We start from the raw sequence: 25,429 nt of genomic DNA on the forward strand, positions 1-25,429 counted from the left end.
GATGAGCTTATTAAAGAGGACAAATCTAGTTTAGACTATTATAATGAGCCACAGTAATATGCCACATTATGGCATTCCAGGACAACTAGAAACTAAACTGTCTCTTACATGTCACAATAGTTAATACTAGTAATAGTATTTTAAAATAATGGGGTTTGAGGCGCAGTTGTCTGTAAGAGTTTTCTTGTCTTTGATCAAAAATTTCTGTTTCTGGTATATGTAGCAGTATATGTTTACACTAATATTCTTCTAGGACTTTGCTGCTACCAAACTGCATACTGAGCTAGGTCAAATTTCTGACCTTGTAGAGAATTCTTTAGATAATTCTATCAGTATTAAGTTTGTATCCATAAAAGGGACTGGACATTGTTAACATCATAGAAGATGAAAACAATCCTATTAAATCTGTCCTTAATTTGGGGATATTAATTAATGATGAAGTTTGTCCTGAAAGTGCCAAGCAGTTGCTAGGCATAAAATTTTTTCAAGATAAATGATAATATACAGACAATAACAGCATATTATGTACAGACAATGAACTGTGTTTCTGGAGGTGCTGTCTTACTCTCCACAGCAGCCTGGATGATGCCCTTGACTCTTTGAGGGAGCTCTTTACTGATCTTGAGTTAGGCGCATGTTGGGTGCCACTTGCAGACCAGTGCAGTAGGGCTTTGGCTCCTCGAGACGGGTCCTGCACCAGGTGCTTCAGCAGCGGAGTGGGTCTGAGGTGTGAAAAAAAGCTGTGATCTAACCAAGATAGATATAGTAAGGAGATCCCCTATTTCAGGTGCAATTTACCACAGAGCTGTTCTTTATGCATTTGGTGAAGGGTGGTGTATTTTGCTGCCAGGGTGAAGTCAACTAAATTGGCTATGGTGCAGTCCTTCTCACAAAAGTATTTGGTAACTGTGCAGCAAACTCACCAGGAGATGAATTTTTAGGTTCCATTGTAGATAGCAATAGTGTGAAGCTAGGATGTTTCCTAAATTCTGTAGTGTTCTCACATTTCTGAAACAGCTTTCAAACAGGGGAAAAGAAATTATGCCAATGAAGACATCAGTCAATCCGTTTTGCCCTTTATATAATTATTTTACAGATGGCATCAAGTTCATCACTTATTATCCTCAGACTTGAAACATATGCAATGTGCAGCGGATCTTTGAAGCGATAATGACTAGTTATGTTATTAACAGCATTACCAGAGAGATGGTCATGAGGGCAGGACAAGCAGGGAATGGCTGGAGTTCCATCAGCAGTGGGGAATGTCAATATCTCTGGCATCAACAAAGCTGTAATTGCTGAGAAGGCAAAGCAATGCCGAGAATAAAATTCAGCATGCCTTTGGATTCAGGAGCAAGAATAATTTCACACCATTCCTAAAGCAGGCATTTTGCTTGTTTATTTTCTTCATAATTTTCTTCATAATTCTCCGCTGCAGAATACTGCAACTTTTGGTTTTTTCTACACAGTCAATGAGGCATGTAGTAATAGCAATTTATTTCTTTGACCCTCAGGGATATTTTTCTTTAGAAGGAGAGGGATCGTTTGTGTTTTCAGATGGAAACAGAAAAAATTTGGACATTGTTCTTTTTGCTTCCAAATGAAAATACCAAAGGAAGGAATGGTTAGCTATTTACACTGTCTGTAATAATGCTCCAAATTGTTATTGGTTGCTATCTAGGTTGCACTCCCCAAAAAATACTCAAGCACACATTGCATGAAATATAAGATCAATACCTAAGTATCCTCTGCATTGCATTAGTTAACAATTTGAATTTATTCATTCCTTATTCTGCTGTTTTAAAAATGTATGTCATAAAAAATCTAGATACCTTGACACTTCTCAAATATAGGTATGTGCTAAAATCTGTTCTCAATGAAGTTGTTAATATTTCTGATTAATCTCAGTGGATGAAATGACATTGTTTATTTACAGGTGTTTATCATCTTTATGTTTTTCTTCTGTATATTTGCAGTTCTCTGCAATAGCATGAAATAGAAGACCAGGTGATACTTTACTGCAGGCTCCCTTCCTTGCCAGAATTTTAAAATTAATACCTATTTTTTTAGCAGTTTTCATTATATACTGTGTTTAATTTCAGAGCACTTGAAAGCAGAGAGTGCATTTGAAATTTTGAACTTTTTTCTCAGCATTCTGAAAATTGTTACTTTCCATACAAGAGAAGTTCCGTACATGAAGAGAGCTCCCAGATCTGATGTGAAGGCTCTGGGTAACACAGGCAGCACCATCAAGAAGATATGAAACTTTTATCTCCCTTCAAAGAGGTTTCAGTTTACAGCCTTTTAGTTTGAAGAGCATTTGCCTTTCAATGTTTTACAGCAACTGTTGACATAGAACTGTTACCCAGCTGCCGTTCTGGAGGCTTAGCCTAACCTAGACAGCCATTACCACAGTCTGCAAAACCAAAATGAAATTGTGAAACATGGTTTGGGGCAATCCATGTCATCCAGTAAGGGTTCTACCTGCTGAAACTAAGACTTCGGCTGTCAATTCAATGCACGTGATACTTCTGCTTTTCAGATATATTTGGAAAGATGGTAGTATCTTCTCATTTCATGTTTTGTGGGGATCTAGGTTGTGTACTTCCTGATTTTTTGTCTTTTTTAGGGATCTAGGTTGTGCTGGAGTTGACTGACTACAGTTTAAAACCTACCTGCTCCATAAGCCTAAGGGAACAAGGCTCCTCTGGGACCCAGATTAATCATGTGTTAGAATGGAGGTGTTTTTAGGATGTGCAGTGATAGACTTGTCTGATGGAAGTTGACATGACTGTGAACAGCAAATGGCTCCAGAGTTGTGTAACTGTTGGGTTAGGGGAAGAAAAAGCTCCGAAATGTAACTACAACCTTATAAACCAGAACTCCACCTAAATCCTACGCTGAAGAGTGATAGAGATGGTTGGGTCTGTGCCATTGTCTTCAGGAATCAGAACTCTCATCTCCCATGGGTGCCTGTGCTCTCAAGAAATGTTTGCAATGCCTCTTGTGAGAGTAACAAGTCTTGCAAAGGAGAACCAGTTCCAATAGAAGTGAATTGTATTGGAGCCTCAATTTCTTCTTGTGAAATGCAAAGGATATTTGTTACTGAGAAATAATCCATTGAATTTTTATGATCTTATTTGTGCTTTATTCTGAACAGAAGCCTGATTATAATGAAGTGCCATTTGTATTTTAGAAACAGTGCCCTGCATTCTGGAAATATTTTTCTAAGCTTTATTTGCTTAGAGCAGGTCAGAGAAGACGAAGTAAAAGTCATTCTTCATTTTAGCAGAGCCTTTTGTTCTTCACTGGTCAGTCAGCACAGGAAATCAGCATGCTGAGAAAACACCTACATGCCATGAAGAAACCACAATGTATTTCAATTTGCTTTAGAGAGTTATGCAAGTTACTTTGGTTTCAGAAAACAAGAAACTGACCCTACTTCCCTTTTCTTTTAGGCAGTGTCCTGTTCACATCTTAGGCAACAAGAATCATTCTATTCGAAAGAAAAAGATGCATAAGTAATCCAGAAAAAACAAAGGGTTTTTTCAGCCTTGAGAGAGTCAGCTGAAAAGAATAATACTTGCCTCTGCAGTCTCCTGAGATGCAACAGCAAGTACCAGTGTTGCACCAGCAAAGCTTCTTAACACTTCAGTGAGAATTTACTGCTGTATTTCTTTTCAAGGCTGTTCCAAAATTTGAGGGATAGTAAGTAGATTTCTTGTGCACGCCTGAACAAGAAATGTTTTAGAGCTCCAGAATCTAGGCTTTTCATTAAAACAAAAGTGCCAGACAATTTTGTTTAAACTCTATTGCTGTCACACTGTCAGCTGTAAGTAAACGTGGGAACTCAACTGAAAGAAAAAGCCTTCTTTCTAAACTCAGAAATGTTGCACCAGCTGTGATGGAGCTAGTAAGAAATTCCTATCTACACTGGGCCCAGTCATCAGAATACGTTGGTCCCAGTGTCAGCTAGCCCTGAGTACTCAAAACAACTCTGTCATGCTTTACAGGCATCTCAAAGGGCACTCACGGGTGTCCCGGAAGAAGGAGATCATCCTATGAGTTTTAGACAAAGTTTTTATATTACATTCCGCGATTTCTCCATGGTGATGTCTAGATGAGATATGTACACTTGGATGCTATGTGAAGTTTCATGTTAATTTGATGTGAAATATGCAACAAAATATTAATGTCCTTCCTGAAATTATAAGAATTAGTAATTTCAGAAATATATTGTTTTCTTTAAATTCCCAGCCACACAACAAGCTATTTTAAACACAAAAATTTTGCCTTTTCACATTACATTCTTTTAGTATTTTATCTTCTGTTCTCACTGTCATCTCTTTATTTCAAAATAAAAGATACAAGAGAGGTAAGGCAGTACTGCAGAAGCTTTAAAATGCATATTTTCCCAAAGAGTGCTTTATACAGTGTACAGTGTTCCGTAGCTGCCTAACAGCGCCTTACATAATTGATTTTTTCCTTTCATCTGTTGCCTTTTTGGGAGAAAAAAAAAAGAGAAACTTTAGGCAATTTATGTGAAAATTAATTATACTAAGAAATAAACTAAAGGCTTAGCAAAATGTTTTCAGAAGTTGCAGGGCTGATTTTGTTTTGTTTTTAATTCAAAAGCTTTAGGGAAAGGGTGATTAAAAAAGAATGCTCATTCCTGGTACAGTGTAACCCTGAAAATCTTTCTTATTTCTACAGTATCCGAGAAAGGGATAGCAATGGTTCCTATGCCCTGTGCCTACTGAGTGATGGAAAAGTACTGCACTACCGTATTGACAGGGATAAGACAGGAAAGCTCTCCATACCAGATGGAAAAAGATTTGACACCTTGTGGCAGGTCTGTTAAATTTGTATCACGTGGATATCTGTCATCATATTTCCATATAACTGACCAAGGCAACGTTGTTTTATTTTGCCTTGTGACAATAGTCTTTGGCTGAAACCAAACATGTTTTGGCAGGTTATTTGTCATATGTTTCCAGCATTGTGTGGTTTCTGTACATGAAGAAAATACATGTTAGTATAGAAAGCTTTGTGATTGTAGAGAGTTTCATCATTTTAAATGTGATGCTACAGCCTGGCTGAGTTCAAAACTGTGATTACTTATTCAGTGAGCTGAACATTCTGTAGAATGAAAGACCATTTGCAAGTATCCATTTTCAATAATGGATATGCTTGGTTTAGTTTTTTTGCTGAAGTCCTTTAGGACAGCAACTGGCAGAATTCTAGCAATCAAAAAGAGGATTGTTTAAGATGTTGTGCACATAATGCAGTCTTTAGCACTGGAATTCTCTACCTTCAAGTCTACGAAAGCATGGCTTGCTGAGCTTACCACCAAAATATGTCTGAACCCTGGTAAAGATTAAGCAATTAAAAAGTCAATAGGTGACTATGCCATGGTTGATACTAAAACTGAATACTGGTGAAATGACTGTGTAAATTGAAAATACTAAGGGAATTGAAATCCCTGCAGAAATCTCTTATGTCCCATCGCTTAACAATCTATTAAAATTAAGGAAGTGAGACACAGATCTAAAATATGAATCTTTGCTTGAATATATTCTTAGCATTTTTGCAAATATCCTATGTATTTATTTCCTGATGTCACTGGAAATTTAAAACCAGCTCTGCTATCTTACAATTTCTGTGAACATATCTGCAACTCTTACACTCACATACCTCCTGTATACCCAAATGGAAAATAGCAGTGACAAATGTGTAAAAAATGGTGTGGAAAAGACAATCCAGGAGCACAAATCACCACAACTGGTGGTGCTATAAATTTATTAACTATGCACATCCCATTTAGTTCTAAAGTCCAAAGAAAGAATTACATATTAGGGCAATGCTTGCACTGTAATTATGCCAAAATAATAATAATAATTTTAAAAGACAGAGAAAGAGGTAACTCGGAGACATAAAAATAAGTTATTTGCTCAGAGTTATAAAGCTGTTTAGTAGCAAACCCAGAGGGGGAATACTGACCCTTACAAATCCAATTTCTGATCATGTTGCACATTTATGCACAAGGTTACTTCAGAAACATGCACCCCTGCTAAATAGAAACAAAGTAAAGAACATGTGCAATAACGATCTGCTGTATGCCAAGTCATTTGTTCTAACATATATTGACTATTGTGCATCTGCACACATTTCTGAAGAGATTTTATATTTAATGATACCACTCTGATATTTCCATATCTTTTTCTCTCATTATTTCTTTTTTTTCCTCCCCTCTCATTCTGCTAGTTAGTTGAGCATTATTCATACAAACCAGATGGATTATTAAGGGTTCTTACCATTCCTTGTCCACAACACGGCTTAGAAAACGGTGAGTTATTCTTATTATTTTTATATGTATTAGAAACATGGTAATTATGAAAAACGTGTCTGAATTTTTTCCACTTGCCATAGAGGTGGGTGTAGATTTTTCACTTTTTCAAATGAGGCAATATGTGCCAGACCATGCATGATGGAGGCAGATCCTGTAGCTTAAGGCTACCGTGTCAAATTACTGCTGAGTCTGAATTATTGTTAGGTCAGAAATGTGCTTTGCTGCTCAGAGTGGCAGTGTGTGTTACTCAGACCACAAACATGAACAAGGTGGTCTTCCGCAGTGGTCCTTACTCCAAGCTGGAGCAGGCACAGCAGATGTGCTGCTGTAGGAGTTCAGTCTGGGTGCAGTGAGCCACGCACCCAGCAGGTGAGTTCCCATTTTGGGGGGAGCAGGGTGGAACAAGGCACTTGCTACTAGAGAGACATTGTCCTCCCTCTTGCCCTGACTGAAAAGGAAAAAGACATGCATCTGACTGAACTGTGTCCAACTTGTGCTCTTCCAGAACTGGTTTCTCTCTCTAAGGCCACCTTCTGTTATTCTAACTGGATACCAGTGCCATAGTGAGAGGATATAGAGTAATAGAATATAATCATAGAGCCATTTAGGTTGGAAAAGATACTCAAGATCATCAAGCCAAACCCTGAAGATTTTACTTTTACCATCCTTTTGAATCACTATATGATTTTTCCATCATTATTTTCCTTTTAATCATTTAGGCTCTGCACTTTTGTCTCTGTGGCAGGAAGTATCAGAGTCTGCTGCATACAAGAGACAAAAACAAAGCAGATAGTCCAAGAGAAACACTGTAATGTGATCTGAAAACAAGACAGTTGGTCTCCTCTGTAAAATTCTGTGTCCTTACCCAAATTTCTCACCTTGCTTAGTATTATTTTACATTTGATTCTTCTGCAGATAATCTTGGTTTTAATACTCATCCTTCTTCTGGTACACTTCCTAAGGTAAGTGGAGGTGGTGGTACAGCAATAGCATCCATTTGAGAAGGATTACAGTCACATGATGTTCTGGGAATCATAATTATTGGGTATTATTTCATCTGTTAGTTTATTTTTCTAAGGTTATAAACAGTGAGTTGAAAAGAAACAACATATTCTGTCATGTTTCATTGCTTTCATCATTATTTTAGATATGCTAATTCTAATTTAATTTTGTGAACCTCTGTTACACATATAATGTATGTGAAAAAACAGTACATAGGCAAGATGCCTCATTGATGGTCATATTCTATAATGATTGTATCAACACTAGGACAGGAGATACCACATTGCTTGCATCGTTCACCTTGAGAATCTACTGATTGAAGCAGAAATGGAAGTTCTATTTATTTTCATGTTTGGTTTGTGCAGTTAAAATCAGACTTTGCACAAGGGTTTCATTTCTTATGCATTGCATTAGAGGTGATTCTTTCATGCACTCCATGAAGAGTGAGGAAGTCCACCTGTTACTATAATTACCTAAGTTCTTGATGTCCATTGACTATAGAAGGCACCTGAGGTGTGATACATCCACAGAATCACATAATACTATTTTGTTCAAAGTAGTTGATTTCATCTGAAATAGGGAGTTAATTTTAGTTGTTTCCCTGTATAACTTAATCATCTAGGTCATTATCTGGATGCAGTCCCACATTATAGAAAAAAAATTATTCAAATAAGTAATTACCTCTATTTCAATACGATTGACTCCTAGCAGGCCTGTGAACAGCCACTCTCATACCTTGGCTTCTGAAAATCAGGTACCTTTTTAAATAATTGGAAATTAGGCAATCAAAATCAGAGCCCTTTTAATTAAAATATTTTAAATATTATTATTTCTTTATTAGTAATAATAAAAATATTTTTAAATTAAAAATAATTAAATGTAGAAATACTTCCTTGAGGTTTGGATCTATGCCATTTACAAGAATGTCCATGAAGTTTAAGTACACAAGACCACATGTATATCATCTGGTATATGTGCAGCTCTAGAGATAGGGCAAATACATTCAGTGTGGTAATACTGTGTACGTTTCATAATATCCACAGAAAAATTCTCACTATAAGTGTAAATTTAACTGCTACTGCTTAAGACTTGTTATGATAACAAACAAGAAAGTCACCAAAGCTAAGTGAGAATGCATATATTGCAAATAAAACATCATTTTAAGCTTCAGTATATTTGATATTTTGAACTTAAAACTGAAATCTGAATTTTGCAGGTTTTTTGGGACTTTTTAAAAATGAGTGTGCTAAATTACTTTCTTGTGATATGAACATACAAAATGGAAAAATTTAAATCACTACTACTTCTTATGGAGCACAAAGACATCACTTAATATTTCCAGGTTCTCTCACATTAATACTTTTTTGCAAAAGAAGTAACTCATGAAGATTTTTTAATATGCCTAAAGTACAATTATTCAGGTTAGACAAAACCAAAAAAAAAATAAACCAACCTGAGGAGAAGGAATACAATCAAAAACATACATAATACAAAGACAATCTTATGTGGAAGATGTGCAACCTATCTTCAAATTATTTACACCATAGTAATTAACATTTATGAGTTTCTGACATTTCTAACATACTACATGGATTTTTCTATTTATGAAAAGCATTGCCAAATTATGTAAATTGGAACAGTGAGTTTTTGAATTGGGTATCAAAATAACTGTGATGAATTAGAGAAATGTTCTGGAAAAACAAAGGATGAGGTTCAATAGAAGCTAGTGCAAGATATTGCACCCTTAAAAGTCAGATATAAATCGCAGAATAGTGGGCAGGCACAGCTTTTCAGAGGATGTTATGCCTGCAATGGATCAGAATGGGAACAAGGATGAGCAACCACCATGCTCATAGAGGAAAGGGAAACATCAATGTGTTTCCAGCATGGAAAATACTGGCAAGGTCTCAATGGAAAGATTTTCACCAGTTTTTGACACTGCACTGAAAAAATGTTGTCCAGCAGGAAATAATCCAGAGCAAAGCAACGGGAATGATCATGACTTGTGAGAAAGGATTGATTATAATAAAGACGCAAAACAGAGAAAGCAGAAGAACAAAAATAATGGCCAGGTCTAAGCAACAGTCTAATACTGAAGCTAAAATACAGTGGTGCTCTTCCGAAGTCTTAGTGGAATAGTATGCCCAAATCTGAAGTTGTTTTGAATTTAAGAATGTGTGTGAAATGTAGAAAGACATACTGGATAATATGCAAGGCAGACTGTCCAAATGATTTATCTGTAAACTGTTGGTTATAAGGGCTTTGAGTAAAATTTACATCAGGGATGTAAATATACATCAGATTTGTCTAGTATTTGCTATTGCTCCGTGGACAAATTTAGAGTAACAAAATGCTTTAAGTAATATGGACGTCTCCTTTTTAGTGATATTAATCTGCTTCCTCTGCAAAAGAAAGGATTTTATGCTAAACGCCTGTATTGAAGTTAATTTCCCATGCAGAATATGGAGAGTTGCTTGTTCTTGCTTTTCCCAGAACTGGAGTGGACTGGAGTGGGTCTTGCCTTTCACAGCTAGGTTTAAGGTGATTTTTGACCCCTTCCATTTCGTAAATTACTTTTCTCTCCCTGCAATCAATTTCATCGCAATATGTATTTGGCAGAGGAGCTTTTGATATGAATCTTTAGTTCAGTTCTCCAGCTGATGACATTATAGTGAAACTGCCAAATTCTGGCCATTTCCCAAATTCTCCTCTTAACCTTTCTCAATATTTTGTTTAGTCACAGTCTTTCAGGTGGTTATTATAGACCCACCCAAACTTTATGATTACATCCTAACTGTAACTAGTTGCGATGCCTGATGGAGCATTCTCAACATGCATTAGTGTGCCTAATATGTGAGTTAAGCAGTATTACCATCACTACAAGTGGTTGCTTATTCAAATGCTGTGAAATATTCTTATTGAAAAAGTATAATAAAAACTATGCTCAGCTTGTGCAAAAGAGCATTTGACCTCTCAGAGAATTTATCTATTGCAAAACTATTACTAAGTAGTACTTTATGTTTCATTTATTCCCAATGTGGAAAAAAAATTTCATTAAGTAAAAGAAAATAGCTGACTTAGTAACCTTTTTCAGTATGCAGTATACTGAATTTTTATGTATCACAGCTATGAAGAATGTCAAGCATCAAAAAGGTTTCTGTTCTTCCAGCAGCAACAGGGACCACATGACTACCCTTGGTGTCTTGAAACAAAAGACATCTTTTTAATGTGAAATCTTTTAAAAGAAAACTAGGAATTATAACAATCCTATCAATTAAAAACCATATCTTTTCAGAAACTAAGAAGTCTGAATAGGCTATTAAAAGGTTCAGAAGATGTGAGTTCAAAGGCTGTTTAAGGTGACTGAGGATGTGGCTCAGATTACTGTTTTAGCCTCAACATCAGTCTAAATACTTGAACACTAAGTGCTTAATCTCAATTTTTAATAGTCAAATATGATCTCTCAGTGACGCCTAGAAATGCTAACCCTTTTAATTAAGTTAATGTGTTCTTGGGAAATATATTTGCATATCTTTTAAAGGTATCTTTACACAAAACATAAGTGCATGTGTAAAATGTAAAGCCTGTTCCTTTTTGTTTGGAATTAGTATTACCTTGTGTGTTTTCTGCTTCAATGGCCACATTGTTTGTTGTATGACCAAGGTGTGCTTCAGGTTTTGCTCGATACCTTAGTCATAGTTCCAGACACGAAAGTTATCCACGAATTTCTAAATATTTTTGGGGGTGGGGGGAGGGGGAATGAAGTTCAGTGACAAGAGAAACATACAGCATACTCTCTAAGTAAACATCTGGACAAAGGGCAGTGCACTTGAGTTTTAAAACTGCCTTAAGGTATGTCTACAGGTTCAGGATTGTTTGACAGTAATATAGATGAAAGAAAATTTAGTACTAAGATTTCCTATACTACATTTGTTTGATGGATCATATGTGTACTTGCAGGCACATGCAACAGAAAGTTTGGGAGTGTTTTGTTCTTTTAGAATGTTTTTGTTTTGTGAAATACTTTTTTAGCAATTTTCATGACACATTTACTGTTCCTCTTTGACATTGTGGTTTCTAGAGTTGGGCAGGAGGTGGAATTATCTCAAGACTCAAATCGTACACCTTTCCAAAGGCTGGCAGCAAAAAGGTGCCTCATATTTTTTAATTTTTGGGGGGTTTTTGACTGAGTTAAAAAACTACTAATTTCACTTTCTTCTCCCCCTCTTTTCACTAGCTGTCTTGACTACTAACCATTAGATTGTGAAGATTTTCTGAGTTTTTTGGCATCTGTCCTAATCATCTGCATAATTATGGGCTTGATTTTATAAATGAAGCAATGGGTTTGAAGGAGTTTTAAAAATAGAGGGACTCTTTTTATTTAATTTCTGCCATACCAAAATAATGCAGATCTCAATATTTCTGCAAATGAAATGTAAGTGGTAAAATATTTTTGAAAGCCATTCACTTATAGCAGAAAAAAAATTGTATTTCTACTCTCCTTCCTAATCAGAGAAGTGTCTTGCTTACACAGTTGTGTTATTACTGAGCACATTTAGGGAACAATAAAAACCACAAAATACATACTTACATGAACTATGTGCACAAATCTTGTTATGCATTCACTTATATTTAGGCAAGTATAAAATATCAAAGACCAAGCAGAATGGGAAAATTGGCAAGATGCCATGGAGCCAAGGGGATCCCAGCCCTGTCCTACTGAAAATGTTTCTGCATGGCCAGAAAATTGTGCTGTCCATTGATTGATGTAGTTCTGAAGCATGTAGGTATGAGTTTGTTTGCATGCTGAGAATGTGCCCCTATTCGATCCATGGGTCTCTCTTTATGTTTACTGATTTATTTCCGGTTGCTTTTCAACAAAAACAAGCAGGTATGAAATGTCCTAGAGGAATGCTACTGTTCCAAGGGAAAAGTTATGTTTGATATAGACTGTATTTGATAATCCTGATAAGTAACAAACATTTTTTTTTCCTATAGCTTCAGTTCACTTATATGCTGAAGTACCAGCAGCTGTTGTCAGCTATGTATCTCTACAGGGCCCACACCTCTTTTTCAATGTGTTTTTATCACGTACAAATACAGACACAGTCTCACTATCTGGTCTCAAACCTCTGAAATACAATGCCAAGCTAGCACACATTTTGAGTTGATTCAGAAAAATGAGTGTGGGGTCTGAACTCCTTGGACATGTTTTTGGTCACACTGCTGTCTGTTAACCTGGGAAAACCTGTGTCTTGTTCTGGTCCCTTTCTGCTGTCAAATACCTATTTCCTGCCTTCTGGGCAACATGCACAGAGTAGAGACTAAAGCATATTGGCAGAGTAAAACCAAAAATTTAAGAAAATATTTTCGGAAACCAAATTTGATCACCATTTATGTGTATTTTACCCTGAACACTCAGACCCACATCATACTGCCAGATTTTAGACTCTAGACAAAATTCGTGCTCTGAACAATTCTAAGATTTACCAGTCATTAACTCCAACGAGCAGAGTTTACTTTAGACATATTTAGTTATGCAATTACTTCTACTATGTCAAAAGTTTTTAGACAGTAAAGCAGAAAAACCATATCTATTTTATTTGCTATATTTACTCATTCTTGGGTTCTGGTGGTGGAGTTTTTGTTTGTTTGTTTGTTTGTTTGTTTGTTTGTTTTGATTTCACAAATGCACTATTTGTATTAAATTTCAGGATCCAGATCAAAAATATTCAGTCTGTTTTACTAGTGTAAAAGTGTAGATTTAGACAATTTAAGTGAAATCCTGCCACCTCGTGGCAACCGAGATGCCTTAACATCTCATGGCTAATGAGATGTTTGTCATGCAGTATTTAGCTATCAAATTTTAATAAAATAACTTTATTATGATTTTATGGTCTGAATTTTTTCAAACCAGAGTTATTAATTTGAAAGAATATTGCACTTTCTGTACAAATTGCCTTCACAAAAATGTTACTATACTATTTATTACAAAATTTTAATCATCACACTGAAAGTCAGAGAGTTGGAGGCATTTCATTCATATGTCGTATTTTTAAAAGGCTCCTCTAGAGAACTCTTTTCTTGTATTCCTTTTTGTTGGTTAAATAAATCCAGGGTCATCTTGCCCATTCTCTGTTTCTTGTAAGAATGCAAGAAGTGATGTTATTCTGTACCTTAGATGTATTAAGACAAAGATCACCTTATCCAAAAAAAACTGAAGAATTATACTTGCTATTTTAAAAGTGTAGGGCAGAAAGGACTCTGCATTTAAATGATAGTTAAATAAAAAGGAAATTTCATTTTACTATCACTCAGATCACTGTAGATACAATGATGCACACCTGCCCCATTTCTAGTCATTCTTGCTTAACTTAAGGAGAAAAAAAATCAAATTCCTGGAGGAAAATACTGTTCAAAATTATGCAGAGTGGTACATGCTATGAATATATGACTGGCAGGACTAAAGAAAAATATTTGAGGTTTTCTGAGTGTTGCACAATTTTCCGAAGTTGCTAATAGGAGCTGAAAATGTGCTTGTGAATACTAAACTACAAAGCTACTGGTTGTACTGGCTCCTGCAGACACTACTTATCACTGGTCCCCACATGGATGTTGGGCCCGTGAACACCACTCTTCATGTGTGATCATCCAGCCAGTTCTTTGTCCACCAAGTGGTTCATCCATCAAACCCATCTCTCTCTAATTTAGGGACAAAGATGTCATACAGAACAGTGTCAAATAGTTTCTGTAAATCAGATAGACAGTGTCAGCTTCTCTGTCCCATTCACCAGTGCTGTAGCTCTGTTATAGAAGGTGACCAAATTGACCCAGACTGTTGGGTATGATCCCTCCTTAGTACAGTCGTGTTGGCTGTTACCTTGTTTTGGCCTTGTTTTCAGGAGAATCTGCTCCATGACCTTGACTGGTAATAAGACTGACTGGTCTGCAGTTCCCTTGGTCTTCTGCTTTCCCCTTTTTAAAAATGGAGGTCATGTCTCCTTTTTTCCAATCATCAGAGACTTGACCTCACAGGCACAATGTTTCAAAAATGACTACAGTTTCGCAACTTTGTCTGACAGCTCCCTTAGTACTCTCAAATGAATCTCATTGTGTCCCATGGGCTTGTACAGATTCAAGTTCCTTAGATGATCACATACCTGATCTTCTCCTACAGTGGACTTGGGGTGTTCAGCCTTCCAGTCCCCACATTTTCTTCACTTGTCTTGGGCAGTGTGGCTACAGCGCTTGCCACTGAATATTGAGGCATGGAAGTCATTGAGAGCCACAGGCTCCTCTTTGTTTATGGCAGCCAGGTCTTCCATTTCCTTCCAGAGAGGAGAGAGGGAATATTAATGAAAAAGACATTACTAAGCTATTTAATCAATCTGCAACAATTAGAAATAACATTCTACATGTATTAACCAAGCTAAGTAATGATAAATAAGACACTATGATTCTTCTTAAACATGAGCAGCTCTCTGAGAAAGAGAGCTCACTTTATTTCCAGTAAATTTCCAGTGTGATTTCCAGTTCACAGCTGCAGAACTTTATTTACAATCATGGAAGTGATATACTGTTTTTTTTTTAATGCAGTTGCTGAGCAAGAGCATACAATCCTTTCTGATTTTTTTTTTTTTTTTTTTTTTTTTTTTTTTTTTTTTTTTTTTTTTTTTTTTTTTTTGGTGCTGTTCTTGAATTGCAAATACCAGGAATGTCTCATGTGTCTAAATCGAGGACTCAGCTATGTCTTGGCCAGAGCTGTGTTTTTACCAGCTGTTCTGCACTGGTGAATGGATTCTTGAGGTGTACAAAATTTGGTGTACATTAATTACTTTTGGCCAGTTCAAAGTATGCCAGTTGACTTCCAGCTTTAATAGGGGTTTGGGGTTAGTGAATTGTCTGTGTGAAATAGACACAGGTCTTGGAAAGATGTTAGAATGAATCAATCTAGAAAAACAAAATTAAGCTGAGGACCTTGTTTATACCTTCATTTGCCTGAAGAATGATAGATCAGTCAGTATGTTGCTTGACATATTCCAGAAATGTCTCAGGGGTTTTGTGGCTTTCCTTGACAGCAAATTCCGTTTTAATACTGTTCCAAATCAGAAATATTACTCTTACTGTGCCTGATGTCAGTACTAGGCCAGAATATTGCTGAAAACTGGCTTCCTACACATTTGCAGTAAAAATCTATGTAGTGAAACCTCTTCTATTTCATCCACCTGGGCAGATAACTTCATTATGATTTCAAAGTCTATACTTCCCAGGTCAGGTGCTTCCCCTACAAAATGCAGTTTCTAAATGATGAAACTTCTATTGCATCCAATAGTTCTCTGTAGGAAACTTCACAGTATGTGTTTGTGTTGGAAAGGACCTTAAAGGTTATTTCATTACAATCCCTTTGCCCTGGGCACGGATAGCTACCACTAGAGCTTTGTTTCTGTTTGCTTCAAAAGAAACTAACCTGCAGAAATAGGTTCTGTAATTCCATGTTCCCAACAGCTCACAACAGAAGCGAACAGATCACTAGTTTCTCTCATCAATACTTTATTGTGTCCTACCCAGGCAAGGAGCTCCAGAACACACAATTGATGAGGTGGTTTGTGTACTCTGTGTTATTCCTCTGACAAAAGTAAAGGCAGAGGAATTGTATTTGAACCAGATGTTTAATTAATTAAGTAATCCTGTCCATCCTCAGAGCAGACAGACAGGCCTAATATCTGGTCCATGATGTTTGTCCCTGATGTTACACAAGACTATTAAAATAAAATAGCAAATTTTTAGTTATTAAATAGTAAATTAAAATAGTAAATTTTTACTACAGTTGCTTCCACTTCTTTAAAAGAGTTCCCTGTCATATCCAAAAGAGAAACAGGAAATTTTGTTTTATTTTCATTTGTGCTAGTAATTTCTCTATGGCCTAGATAGGGGGAGAGAGAAGTTGAAGAAGGAGGAAGGACAGATTAAAGAGAAATCCTTCTGACTACTTGTGTTACACGTCAAATTTGAAAAAAGCATGTAAATTTAGTATCTGCAGAATAAGATTTGTGCATGACCCACTACAGTTAATTCTTTCTTATCTAGTGCTCTGAAATATTTATGATACCTTTCTGTGCTTTTGGCCTGCTCTAACAATAACCTCCAGAATGAAATAACCTCTTCTGGATCTCTTTCTTTCTGATTCTCACCTACGGGTCTCTTGGAAACATTATGCGAAAATTCTTGGGGTGAAAAGTGCTTTTGACTTACCTATTCATTGTTAAACAGAAAATTTTTATTTGTGTGCTACAGCTTCAGTCAACTATCGGCCACCCACCAGAAGAAGCACCTTTCAATCCTTATGTGCTGCAAAGGAACAGAGGTATTACAGGAGCAGAAAGAGGTAGGCAGAGTAATATATATAATTATTTTTTTTTTCCTCATGGCAGAGCTCTCTCTCAATCCTTATTTCTTTTTTCTTGCATATATTTCACATTCTGGTATGTATTGGTATAGCCATTATTGTAACTCAAGCCTGGTAGCTGAAGATGCCAGAGGTCTCTTAACAAAATCTGTAAGAGAGATCTATAACAAAAAATCATTTAGCAGAAACCCCTTTTTCCATTTTAAAGTGGAATTATTTAAATTATTTCCTGGGCTCTAAAAAACTATATCCTTGCATGTCACAAAAACAATTGTGCCCTGCTGCATCCACAGTGCCAAGCATAATGTAATTAAAGTTGGGTGCCTAAGAATGAAGTACATATAAGGCAGCATTCTGAATGAAGAATTGTGTGAGGTAACTAATGGGAAGTACTAAGAAGAAGGGACAGCCTTTAACCCTCCTTTTGTCAAGGAACCTCCTGGTTTCACCCTGCACAACTACAATCAGTAGTTACAGTGTGTCACCAGGGAGAGGACACTGTCTTTTGGAGTGCTCTGAAATACATACAGATGAACTGCATGTGGTTTCTTTATAGGGCTGTTACAAATCAAACTCACTGATGATCTTGAATATAGAAAATATGAACATATTAACTGTGGCAGCAAAAATGTCTGAAATCATGTCTAATTTTTTCATTATTCAAAACTACAGGTGATCAGAGAGAGGCCTTACCCATGGATACTGAGGTCTATGAAAGTCCATATGCGGATCCAGATGAAATTAAACCAAAAAATGTCACTCTTGACAGGAAATTGTTGACTTTGGAGGAAGGTGAACTTGGCTCTGGCAATTTTGGTACTGTAAAGAAAGGGTTCTATAAAATGAAAAAGTGAGTATTGTCTTCTGTTTTCACGGAATCTAATATGTAAAAGCTCTAGTCTTTACTTTTTGGAGCAGCAGAAATCTTTGCATGTTGTTTTGGGTGACAGATTGTAACTAATTTGAGCTAATATTCACCAATTTATCTCTTTGTATGTACACTTACGCACTCATTTTTGTTTGTAAAGTGGGAAAGTGCAGTTTATGACTATTTTCTCTCCTGAAGAGGATAGTATAGTGCGAATTCCACTGCCTTCCTCCACAGTTTGCAAAAGTACTAATGCTACACAGTATTTCCCATCTGCACAACATCTCTGTCAGAAAATGTGAAGAGTGCCATGGACAGTTTACCTATAGCAAAGACAGTTTTGCCTGAAACATGATAAATACCAGTTTCCTGAAGCTGGAATGTTGATTTTCAACAACATGTTGTAACACTTTCTATCACATTATGTCAATAGGAACAGACCCTGTTTATACTTGACTCTTCATGCATTTTTATAGTAAAATGTTATCAGTATGCTGTTTATGTGCATGGACTGATTATGTACACACTCTCATCTCTTGAAGTTGGAGACGTTTCTTTGAAAACCAAGGTTTTCAAAGAAAGAATTTCAAGAAAGGATTTCTGTTTTTCCAATATAGGCTGTAGGGATTTGAAGGGCTCTGATCTCAGCTTGTGTGTATTTTAATCTTATTTCACACTTGAGCTATGTTGATCTCATCAGTCACTCTTTCAGTTTGCTGTATGAATGGAAGGTTGCAGAAGTAGGCTTAGATTCTCAGGATTTCAGAGAACTGCCTTGGCAATACTGCATGTTCCAGTCTCACTCCCAAAACACTCCAGTGCTTAGAGAGCTCTTTGTAGCTTTTTCTTGCCATTTTTGCCAGAGTGGACGAGAAAATTTTGTCCAGTATGGGTTTTTTTCAGGCTTCTTTAGGCTTTTTTATGACAATCTGTAATTTTCTCATGTTCTTTTCAGTCTCACTTTTTTGCTTAGCTGTCTTCATAGCATTTGATAGAGGGATGTTCCTGTTATGGCTGGGTTTCTTTCTCCCCTGAGTGTCAATTTTGTCTTTTGTCACAATTTGTACTGTGTGAATGGAAGCATCTGATGAAGATTGTGTGCATCAATGCACAGATTTTTCAGCAACTATTCCCAGAACTGGATTCTCTTTTGCAGGGGTGCCAAGCCTGTGGCTGTAAAAATTCTGAAAAATGAGAGTAATGATCCAGCCATAAAGGATGAATTACTGAGAGAAGCAAATGTAATGCAGCAGCTGGATAATCCATATATTGTCCGAATGATAGGTATATGTGAAGCTGAGGCCTGGATGTTAGTAATGGAAATGGCTGAACTTGGGCCATTGAACAAATTCTTGCAAAAAAATAGGTATGTAAACTTTGATTCCATTCCATAGGAGGCAGTTAATCTCATTTAATTTTTCTTTTTCTTTAAGGACAATTAAAATTGATATGTTGTCAATGTAATAATTAATGATTGTAGTTATTCTTCACTGGAACATGTCTCCAAACTGTCAAATATTTCTGCCAAAACAGAGTATTTTGAATAAATGAAAGACTTTTCACGTATCCTTCAACCTCTTCTTAATTGATGTGATTACACATCATCTTGCCCAGGACAGGAGGCTAGATTCCCTTTTCTAATTGAAACTTAGCTAAACATAGGTGAATCAGGTTCCCAGTGTAATGTGGACAAGTTAGAGTAAAGATTTGTATTTGAACTCAATGAAAGGTCATGAAAATGAACTATTGACCTCTTTAAAATTCAATTGTGATTTTCAGACATGTCACAGAGAAGAATATAACAGAGCTGGTGCATCAGGTTTCCATGGGAATGAAATACCTGGAGGAGAATAATTTTGTTCACAGAGATCTGGCTGCAAGAAATGTGCTGTTAGTCACCCAACATTATGCCAAAATTAGTGACTTTGGACTTTCCAAAGCTCTTAGTGCTGACGAAAATTATTACAAGGTAAGGTCTGAACACAACATGAAAACTGTGTAGTAGCATAGCTTAATAAGGATATTTTTAGTTGAAATGCAGTTGAAAATTGGAAATATTAAGTATCATTCTTTATTTTATAACCTGATATTAGATTGCCAAATTCAAAATATGTGATCAACATTAAGAGACATGTAGGGAAGAAAAAGCTCGTCCCTCCTTTTACTTGTCTACTTTAGTTTACGTTTGAAAACCTTATCATTATAAGATTGAAAGTTATTGTGGAAATGAGATACTACCTTATATAAAAGGGGGAAAATATGTTTGTTGCAAAACAGTTCTCATCATGTCCAAGAAAAATGTAGGCTAGCACTAATACACTGTCTTACAGAAAAGAATTAAGGGAGGTTTTTGAAAGAATACCATTGTTTAATAATAAATTCGCCTAAGCAAAATTTTATCTTGGTTTTAAATTCCTTAGACCACTGTACATCTCAAGTGATTAAAATAATTGCAACATTTAATAATGTAAAAGGTGGGAGACAAAGGCTGTTATCTTATCTGTATTTGTTTTCCTGATATATCGCTCCTGCAATTCAAAATCGTTCTTTCTTCTGCTTGTTCCATCAGCTCTTTGAAAGTAATAATCCAACCCCTGAAACACTGCAGAGGAGAGGCAAGCACATGCTCCCTTCTGATGACCTTCCTATGTAGGAACAGTAGTTGCTGTCTCCAGAAGAGGCATCTTAAACCACTGCCACTAGCCTGGCCAGAGACGCTTCTCAATCCCAGTGTCAGGGCCTTGATAATTAATATCAAAGTCCATTTTCTTTACAACTCCACAGGATACAGTAGGATCCTATCATTAGATCTAGCACTGTGTCGGTAGAGCTTGACCCTTGAGTGGTCATAATGCAGTATTATGGCATAATTTAGGTAAACTGTGGTTTGCCACAAGGCAGCCACTGTGCTTTGAAACAGAGCACCCACTGCAACCATCTGGACATGTCTCTTACCCTTTATGAGAACCAAATAGAAAAAATTGATTCTAAAGACTAACTTTAAATTAAACACCACTAAAAGCATGACTCAAAGGCACTTAGCTACACTTTTTTTTTTACCATAGATTTCATTTCAATGCATTATTTTGAAAATGGAAGATTAAAACAATTTTGTAACACTTTTGAAGAAGCTGTTCCCCTTTGTCTCTAATGCTAACTGCATCAGAAATATTAATGGTACTTAGTACAAATGCATGCAGATCAAAGTTAATGTCAAGTATGTGCATTCAGGTGTTGTTTACTATTTATAGTTTATCCAGTCTGCTTTTTTTCCTTTCTGTTATGACACATTTTAGGCTCAAAGTCATGGAAAATGGCCAGTCAAATGGTATGCTCCAGAATGCATGAATTTCTACAAATTTTCTAGCAAAAGTGATGTCTGGAGCTTTGGGGTTTTAATGTGGGAAGCTTTCTCTTATGGACAAAAACCATATAAGGTGAGTGGTTATATTTGGCTATGTTTCCTCTTTTAAAATTCAGAGCAAATTTGAACCAGTATCTTTTCCTAACTCAAAGGAGTTGCTGCAAAAAATTAATCAAAGAATAGCCCAAAAATCAGGTTTCTATGTGATTTATGCTATCGTGTGTGCTGTAATAATTTGCAACTTGGATAACTCTTCTGGTCACCCTGTTCCAGGGAATGAAAGGTGGTGAAGTTGCACAGATGATTGAAAGAGGAGAACGAATGGAACGCCCTGAAGTCTGCCCAACAGAAGTCTATAGTCTAATGAAATTGTGTTGGACATACAAGTGAGTGTGATGGGATGTTCTTTTGACAGATGTACATTTCAACCTACATAGTTAATAGCCAGAATGGGGGTGAGTAGGGGTTACTTCAAAATACATCTCTTCAGCTGGAGTTTAGCTTACAACCACTCTCCAAGCTAAGGAGTCAATTGCACTTTCAGGTGAAAATCATCTGAGTTATAGGGTGTACTACAAAAAACCAACTTTGTAGAACAGAGTTTGCTGGAACAGTTATATACAAACTACAGGGTATCATAAAAAATAAGTCCACATAAAGGTCAGTCTAATGCATTTTGAAAAGAATGTTGGAAATTAAGCAAATATTTTTTGAATATTGTTTCATTTTGAATTGTGTTATATTTCCAAGGCGTTAGCTTTACGGAAATTTCAAAGACATATTGACAAAATGTTTGTTCTATTCCTCAATATTTAATTGTTTTGAGCTGTTTACCTCTTTTCTTGTAACTAAATATATTCAGATAGGATCCCACATGGACTTCTTACCAGCAACAGGCAAACCATCTTTTCAGGTCATACCTGATACGTCAGAAACATTTTTTTTTGTCTCATAACCATTTAGAAATTAGAATTGTGAAATATAGAAAAAATAAAGCTTACCTGATTTTTTCAATTAGTACATCGAAAAAATGTATTAAAACTGTTTTATGATTTATTGTTTTAAACTATTCTGCTGAAGTTACTTTTAACTGTGGGAAGTTTGCAGAAACCACCCAAAATGACTGCAATATTACTTACTCTTCCGGTTTACCATCTGGAAAATAGGTTTATCCAAAAGGTCTAGCTTAAGGAGCTTTGGTACATTTTTAGGTACCTTGCTTCTTTGTAAGCTTTAATAAACGTAGTACTCTAGAAAGAACATGCAAAACAAAAAGTAATTCCTGTCTTTTGGTTTGACTGAAGAAATGCTGTAATAGTTCTACAGTTACAGAAGCAAGTTTTGTAATTATTAACAAATGTATCCTAAAGTATGCTGATTTTTTTTTAATACTAAAATACCTTTATTATTGGAAAGAAAATAAATTTTAAAAAGAAAGTTCAGGTCAGGCAGTGTAACCTAATCAATATGTAATGTAAAATTGTAATGGCTTGTTGTCAGTTTAATTGTGTTCTCCAAATAAAGAAACAGTTGCAGATATAAAGGAAAGACTGTATAGTCATACAGTGTGTGAGTGGGCTCCTCTCAGTGCTTCTAAGCACTCTGTGTGCTAGTACTACCCATTACAAGGCAGATGTTAAATGGCAAATATTCTTTTCTCCAGCTTATTACTAAAGTAAATGAAATAGAAAATTGAAGGAAGCTGATTTACTGTTTCTTTCCTCTAATACCTTCACCAACCATGAAGTAACAAGCATGATAGTAAATCCACTGACTGGATGCTCTGTAGTAGTATTTGGCACTTGGAATTAATTTTGCAGTGTCATTTTTGTAGCCTTAAAATATTGCAAGCATCTTCAAATGAGCTGTCCCTGAGGTAGGTTCTCGAGGGCTGTAAGGCATGTGAAGCTTCCCATCTCTGTCCTTCCTGTGCAGTGACACCTACCATCTTCCCACAGCGTCGACGACCGACCAGGATTTGTTGCAGTCGAGATGAGATTACGAAACTACTATTATGACATTTCCCACTAACAGCGTGGAGAGCCAGCAGCTTCCTCGTCTCCAGACAGCACCCTCTGAGAAGCAGCTCATTCCCAAAACCAAGCAACCTCAAGTTTTATACTTCCATTTTCAACCTGCAAAGCTCAGAGCTGAGCCTTGTGTCTGTAAGGCTGCCTTTTCTTACCTTCTGAACAAAATCGAGTCCCAAAAGAGTACTGGAAGTGTAACCATCTCAAAGTGTGCAGCAAGCATGTTGATAAGATGCTAGTACTTTTGCTACATTCCATTTCATTTTATTTACAGCTCTATTTGCATTATATTTTGCAATCCTGTAAAATCTATTTAATGATTTTGAGCCCTCTTCATCTCCTATATCAGAATGCAGATTGGAATTTAATTCTTCCCATCCATATTCTTAGCCTATAAATGTATTGAGTTGTTCCAGCCTTCCCTTTCCTCAAGGAAGAATAGCATAAACATTTTTCATTGTGAAGCAAATTCACTGTTCAAGTGTGTCAGACACTTTGACTGACAATATGTTTGATTTTATCACCAAGTCCCTTTAAATCAAATTACATTCTTTTAAGTAGTAAAATAAGCAAAGGGGAACTGGTAGTTCTGACTTTCCAGCATCATCACATATTTTAAATGCGACCGTCTTCTTTTGTTCCCCATCTCATGTGTGGAACCCAGCTGTTCCTCAGGGAGTTATTTTTTTCCCAGTGAAAACTGGTGACTCAGAGGCTTGATCTCATCTTGGAAGAAAACATACCAGCACGTAAAATTATTCTATATTTTAACACAAACTCCAACACTGCATTCCTGAAAATACACCTGTGATGAAGCAGCACTTACCTTTCTCTGTGCTCTTACATTCTTCTCCAGACATATTTATTCTATGTGTCTTTTTGGGTATACCATAGCTCCTTGTGTTGTATTTTGAGCAGCAATCATTTCTATCATTTTGTCAAACCTTTCTTAAAAAAGCATCTGTGAGAATTTCACCACACCTTATTACCTCCAAAGTTAAATTTCACCTCTGGTTCAAATATTTTATAAGGGGCATATGGACAAAAAGATTACTTTTGTTAGCTCCAAAATCTTCGTATTTGTCCTCTGGGACAAATCCCTGTGGGCATGTCAGGAAAGGGCATTTGTCTGATCACTTTCTGTAATGCAACATGTGTCTGCATTAAATTAGAAGTATAGTAGAGTAATAACAAATAATTAATCAACTTCTGATTCTGTTTTTTACCCTTATATTTTGCTTGCTCAATCTCATTTTAAATATTATCAATAGCAACATTTCTATCACTTACTATTCAAAAGCAGCTACTTTATTTTCATTTGCATATATCTCAGGAATCTACATAGATTTTGTCTACTAGGTATAGAGATTTTAGAAGAATATAAAGAATAAGACTTAGATATATTTATTGCATATGGCTGGTTAGAGTATACATGTTTAATTTTGGTGTGAACGGAGTAGTCTTAGAGATGGAGTGGTATTTTTTTTTCTCTAGTAATGAAATTGTGTGAAGCAATTAAACTGAGAAAGGGTGAAATAATTATCAGAAAAGACAGGACTATAAACAAATGTAGAAGCTACCGGGGTTTTTTCCTTTTTACTAAGTTTACAGTCTATTGTTAAATAATATCTGGTGCCTTTTGGTAGTTTAGTCTTGGCTGTCCATTGCAAGGCACCACTGGAAGGCTACTGGAAGATATTGAGTACAACAGACCATGTTTCAAATGTGACCAAACATGACTTAACTTCAAAATTATTTTTGTTTTGTTTTTAATAAACATTTTTCTACAAGACCGGCTTGTGTAGAAGTTAGCCATAGTTATACATAGGTGTTTTGTCACTGTAGTTATGTTGCAGAGAATTTTTTGTCTCTACATGTGCAATTAGTACACTTACGGGGATATTAGTTATAAAGAAATTGCACAAATCTTTATGAACCAGTGAGTGACAGTACTGAATTTCCCAGAATGAGAGACAGATTCCTCTATATCTCTCACTCTCTTTAAAAGTGATGTCTGATACAACAAACTTGGGGGATTATTTCTTTTCCTCTCTTCTAAGTGAATGTCAACATCACTTTCTGGAGTTACTTGATTATTTTTAACTTCACTATTACATAATAAAAGTTTACAATGAGAATATAAAGTATTGTGAAATAAATGAATTTGGTTTTAACATTTTAACATTTTAATTAAAGATACTTCTACAAAATATGCTGTCTTAACAAGAATCTTCTCATAATTACGTGCTTTGTAAAAAATCCTGATGCTGTGCAGTGTGTATACGTACCGAGTTACTGTGGTTGTAGTAACTGAGATTTTCCTACTGATAGTGAAAGTTTCCCAATGGGACAGATAAGCCCACTGAAGCCTGGGCTGCTTTTGGGGCAGTTCAAGAATAGCAGAAAATTC

The 25,429-nt window shown here is 36.1% G+C and overlaps 1 protein-coding gene across 1 annotated transcript in view; it reads left to right on the forward strand.

Annotated features, from left to right (window-relative positions):
- SYK (spleen associated tyrosine kinase) overlaps positions 1–25,229 on the forward strand; it is a 47,854-nt gene extending 22,625 nt beyond the window's left edge. The window contains exons 4-14 of the mRNA XM_066338419.1: positions 4,714–4,852; positions 6,265–6,346; positions 7,265–7,311; positions 11,433–11,501; positions 16,646–16,736; positions 17,430–17,607; positions 18,782–18,991; positions 19,405–19,594; positions 20,922–21,062; positions 21,263–21,375; positions 22,948–25,229. Of these exons, the coding sequence (XP_066194516.1) occupies positions 4,714–4,852; positions 6,265–6,346; positions 7,265–7,311; positions 11,433–11,501; positions 16,646–16,736; positions 17,430–17,607; positions 18,782–18,991; positions 19,405–19,594; positions 20,922–21,062; positions 21,263–21,375; positions 22,948–23,020 (1,333 nt within the window). The 3' untranslated portion in view covers positions 23,021–25,229. The remainder of the gene's footprint in view (positions 1–4,713; positions 4,853–6,264; positions 6,347–7,264; positions 7,312–11,432; positions 11,502–16,645; positions 16,737–17,429; positions 17,608–18,781; positions 18,992–19,404; positions 19,595–20,921; positions 21,063–21,262; positions 21,376–22,947) is intronic.
- The last annotated feature ends 200 nt before the right edge of the window (positions 25,230–25,429 follow it).

This window comes from Sylvia atricapilla, chromosome Z (genome assembly GCF_009819655.1).
Source record: "Sylvia atricapilla isolate bSylAtr1 chromosome Z, bSylAtr1.pri, whole genome shotgun sequence".
NCBI lineage: Eukaryota > Metazoa > Chordata > Aves > Passeriformes > Sylviidae > Sylvia > Sylvia atricapilla.